General features: G+C 45.2%; 1 protein-coding gene across 1 annotated transcript in view; it reads left to right on the top strand.

The window, feature by feature from the left end:
- The window catches only part of LOC141801865 (serine/threonine-protein kinase pdik1l-B), a 13967-nt gene extending 9117 nt beyond the window's left edge, over positions 1–4850 (top strand). The window contains exon 4 of the mRNA XM_074685171.1: positions 3646–4850. Coding sequence (XP_074541272.1) covers positions 3646–3884 — 239 coding nt within the window. The 3' untranslated portion in view covers positions 3885–4850. The remainder of the gene's footprint in view (positions 1–3645) is intronic.
- The last annotated feature ends 150 nt before the right edge of the window (positions 4851–5000 follow it).

Here is a 5000-nt window from a genome sequence, read left to right as displayed (position 1 = left end):
CGGACCTGGTCTCATCAAATTGCTCTTTGAACTCTGTTAAAACACTGATAGCGTTTTGAAGAGAGTGGATGCTTTCTGAATGTCCGCGTCCTTGGCCTCTAATAACTGTGAGGCTGCGTTTATACACTCCAGAGTCATGGTTTGCATGTTGACCAGAAATATGAAAGAAAATTTGCTGCTGGCATTCTTCAGTGCACTTGCTTCACTACACTCATCTTTTTTGTCACTTGTCAGCGATATTTTGTGGAGGGCTCTTATAGTGTCTCCATACCTGGTGGACAGTTGATGACGATTTTACCCAAAATACACTGGGAGAAAATACCGCGAGAAATTCTCCCTAAATTCTCCCTTCCTATAGTTATTTGTGAGAGTGCAAATGAAGCCAGTTATGCAGCAAACATTTTATTCAATATTTTACACACAACTACATGACTCAAGTAAGTCATATAAAAAAATTACAAACCCTGAGTCATCCTTACTGTCCCAACCTATATAAGCCCACACATTGCATATCTGTGTTGGCGGCACTTAAGTGGTCATCGTGCTTATCATCTGACCAGATTCAGGCCCCCCCAACCCGGGCCCGGGGGCGGTCACCCTCCCACCCCCCCCTGAAGCTCCACCCCTGCCTCCAACAACATTTCACAACACTTTGTGCTGTAATCTCTGCTCTTGCTTGGGATTACAGCACATATCAGTGCATCTCAGAGCAATGTGAGGAGCGGGAGCAAGGCATTGATGTGTGGGTGATGAGCTTCCCAGTCTGCCTCTTCCCTGGTGCTGGGACCCTGGGACCCAGTTTCCCTCGTATACTGTTTGATTCTCCTCCACAAGCTGAGCCAACAGCAAGCTCCTCTGTCTGGTTCTTTTTTCATCCGCGTTGTTCGTTGTTTTGGTCGTTCTAACAAATCAAACCACTTTTTATAAGGACGCCAGCAATCACAGGAAGTGCTGTCAGCTGAGTCTGCGTCCACCATTAAAACCAAACACAGTGAGTGGTAACATGAGCAGCATGGGCAGTAACCAATAATCAGTGTAACCAGCGTGTGAATGAGGTACGATCAAACCATTATCAGGGAATGAAACGCAGCATACGAGCAGCGCCTCAGAAACACACTCTGCTGCTGTGAAGGAGCTGAGCGCTGTGAGAAAGGCTCTCAGTGACTTACACAGATGATCCTCTTTAATCTCGTGCTTGCCTCATTTTAGGAGTCTGCAGATCATTTTAATTGTCTGCATTAATTTCCTGATGTTTTCAATTAATCATCACTACACAACGTCAAACAATGAAAAACGAGCGGTTCAAGTTCATTAAAACCAAAGTTTTATCTTTCCTATTTCTTCTTATCAGGGACCAAACCCCAAAGACTTCATTTTTATAATGTGATGAAGACGACCAGGTTCATCTTGGAATCATTGGCACTTTGCCTTGTTCTAAGATCCAATTAACTTCCTCTCTCTTTGCTCTTGTTCCCTTTGTTCCTGGTTTGGTGAGACATTCATGGGGTTGTTTTCCACACATACACGTAAACCCACTCCCACAGCCCCCTTCAGAGCCCTTCAGAGCCATGTGAGGTCGTCTTCTGTTTTGTTTGAGGTTGAAACAGTCCCATAGCTGAATGTTGATACACCTGAACAATGCTGCTGCAGCACATCCCTGGAGAAGAGCATGCTGGGTAAAACATGAAAGGAAGAAAACTCCTTCTTTGTGTTGAATTCCTTAACTGATATATCTGGTGACATGTTGACCATGGTTAAGGATTCTTTTGGGGCAGTCTGGTATGGACTCTTCACACTAAGACAGCCCTGGTCTCTGACTGTGTTCTGATCTGACTGGACTCGTGTTATTCTTGCATGCTCTCTAAATTAGAGATGCATGATATTATCAGCACGTTATCGCTCTGGATACTGGCTTTGTGATTTTGTTTGCACAGTTCAGATTGAGTAGTCCCAGATTTGGCTCCTGTTTTGAGTTGAACTTTTATTCGACAGCAGTCTGTGAGGAACATGAAGCTGACTCATTAAGGCACTTTTACCATTTACCAAAGTAAACCATTTTATTTGGGTTTAATTGCTGAACAGTTGCACTTCTCATTTGTTACCTGTGAATTAAGGATGGAACGGTTTCTGAAAAAGATCCAAACCGTTCAGTTTCCCTCACTCTGTAAGGGGCACATGTGCTTCGTTCAATTCATGTTTTTCTTTTTTCTCTGTCTTTTTTCATTCCCACACTGAACGCGAGGTGAAGGAGTGCAGCAGGGAGGTGTGTGTGTTGTTAACATGACGAGCAGAGCAGACAGAGTCAGAGGGTGTACCTGTGGCGTTGAGTTGTTCTGCTGTCTTGGAGCTCTTTAGATTCAGTGTGAGCTCTGATGACGGCGGTAAGAAAGAGGAGGATAAAACCACGACTGAGAGCTGCCAACGTAGAGACTTTGTCGCTACACTTAATGACTTTCAGACCCCCCTGGAGAGTTTTTTAAAGGCAACAACTCTTGTGACTTTTCTGGAGTTTGGAGAATCTGAGGTTAAAGTGTGTTTTGATCTCCTCAATGGTCAGCGTGTGTGAGCCCCTCCCCTATCCAAACACAGACAGACGGTCCTGCTCACGCCCAGCAGTCTCCCCCTGCTGCTCTGAGCAGACAACTGCATTCACATGAATCACCAAGTGTGTGTCTTATTATGGTCACTTCTGCTGGTCCCCAGCCCAGATAAAGGAGGAGGGATGATATTTGGACATAAAAACCAAGAATGGACAGAAGAAAGTTGATTTGTAGTTATTAACATATTTATGATGTTGTGTTTTTCCTGCTTTCTGTCTCTCCACCTCATTTCTCTCTCCTACAGAGTCCATGACAATTACATACAAATGGATTATTCTGCTAATTAGACAGCAGCGTCATTTAGTGGCTTTTAGTGCCTTCTGGGACAGCCAATAGAGACTGTTCTTACTGAGGAGCTGGCATGTTGAAACTAGCAATGTTTCCCTCAGCTTGAATGATGTTTGAAATGAGAAACAGCCTCATTCTTTCAGCTTTTTCAGGACTAGACATGACAGAATGGATTAAAATAATCTGTTAACAGTGGATTATTAGGGTATATGGTAATCTGGGGTGTTAAAAACAACAATGTACACTGAACCAAAAACCGTGACCAGGAAACCGTGATAAGAACTGAACCGAGGATGTTGTGAACAGCTCCATCCCTGTGAACAGAGGTTAAGTTCACTGACTGTCAGTTGTGAAATGGGCCAAAATTGGCCCTGGTTGTGTGTAATGTTTTGACTTTCTCAGAAGAGCATCATGCAGCTTTCAAGTAGGATTTTTCTTTTGGAATCTTTTGTTTGAAAGCAATCAACATAAATAAATAATAGTTTCATATTTTACCCATTTTGCACAAGAAATGAATATTACATAACAAATGTGATAGGAGTATGCACCATACTACAATATGCTACTTCCAGTACAGTACAGTTTGTGGTTTCTGAAAGTACGTCACCGTACCGTACCGTGGGCACGTCTCACAGATACCCATCTGTCCCATGATCAGTGTAATCAAGCGTCTCCTGCAGCGTGCGCCGTTCCTGGCTGTCAGGAGGAAGCTCTGGCGTATTGAAATAACCCTCTTCTCTCTGTGTTTCCCCTTTAGGCGCCTACGTGTGTAAGGGCCGCTGGTTGATGCCGCTGGGGGAGGCTCTGTGGGAGAACGCTGACCTTCAGCTGTGTATTCCTATGAAGTCTAAAAGAGCCCCCCCGCTGCCACCCCCTCCCGGTCCAGCTGTGTGCACCCTGCTTTTAGAAATGCTGGCCTCAGACCCCGATGCTCGGCCCACAGCGGCCCAGCTCGAGGCCAGAGTGGACTGCGCTCTGGAAGAGGACTCCCGCTGACAGAAAAAGTGCTTCAGAGGCTGTAATAGCAGCTGCTGCTGGAGCCGCTGCACCATGAGATGGATTTGGGACCCCCGTCTGCAGCCTCGCCACAGGCAGCCGCTGGCCACTTTGCTGCTGCTGCAGAGAACTGGGGGATGGATACAAGTCTAAATTGTTTTATGGATTGAGTTGCTTTCATCTGGCTGAAACAGAATATCAGTTTATGAACCCTGGGTGAAACACAGCGCTGGATGAGCTTCATTCTGCATTTCAACCAACATGTGTCTGTACGGGGGTTTAGTGAGGCTGTGTGGAGGAGTGTGTCTGTGTGTCTGTGGAGGAGTGTGTGTCTGTGGAGGAGTGTGAGGGATTACTGCTGCTGTCTGTCCAGCTCTGCACACTGATTCCTTTGATGTGATGAAGTGGATCTGTAGACGTTGAGCTTTGAATCCTGTTGTTGTGACTGTCGGCCACAAAGGGCCAGATTGTAGCAGAGGTGTTTCGACCTGTTTGTCTGATTTCCAGCTGTCCGGCAGAGGAGTGAGCGTCTGCTGTGTTTGAAGAGAACAGGACTCTGACTTTTGAAGGGTTTCTGGGCTTGGTGTTCAATAATCAAATCACCATTTTACCATTTGGCTTTGTGTTCCTGGCAGCTTAGGGTGTTCTGCCTGAAACTGGTCTGGTTGATGGAAGTTAAGTTAACTTTTTTGCAGTGTCAGCATTGTTTTATGTCTTCACGGAGAGGTAATAAGGCTCGCAGCATGGCGCTTACAGTGACCAGCCATCACTAATACATCATCCCATGAACAGGAAATTAAATGCAGGTGTTGGGATGGTTGCCCATCATTCCCAGTCCACAGCATTTATTACTGGTCATCAGTCTTGTCCGTGACACACCATGTGTCCTGAATGATTTCAACTTTGATGTACGTTACACATGGTTTATCCGAATGCCAAAACTGATGAAATAAAAACATTTTAATATGATTTGTGTGAATTTCATCCTCTGTTTGCTGAGGTCATCTTAATTTTCTAACCCCCCCCCCCCCCCTCTTCAGGATGTCTCCAAACAGTTAACCAGACATGATGAGACATAACTAAAGAGTTAAATGTGTTAATGATCGGAGAGCAACA

The sequence above is a fragment of the Halichoeres trimaculatus genome, unplaced genomic scaffold (genome assembly GCF_033239565.1).
Source record: "Halichoeres trimaculatus isolate MK-OKI-2021-1 unplaced genomic scaffold, fHalTri1.1 fHalTri1_scaffold_13, whole genome shotgun sequence".
NCBI lineage: Eukaryota > Metazoa > Chordata > Actinopteri > Labriformes > Labridae > Halichoeres > Halichoeres trimaculatus.
Note: the sequence above shows the minus strand (reverse complement) of the source record. Positions and strands in the feature narration are given on the sequence as shown.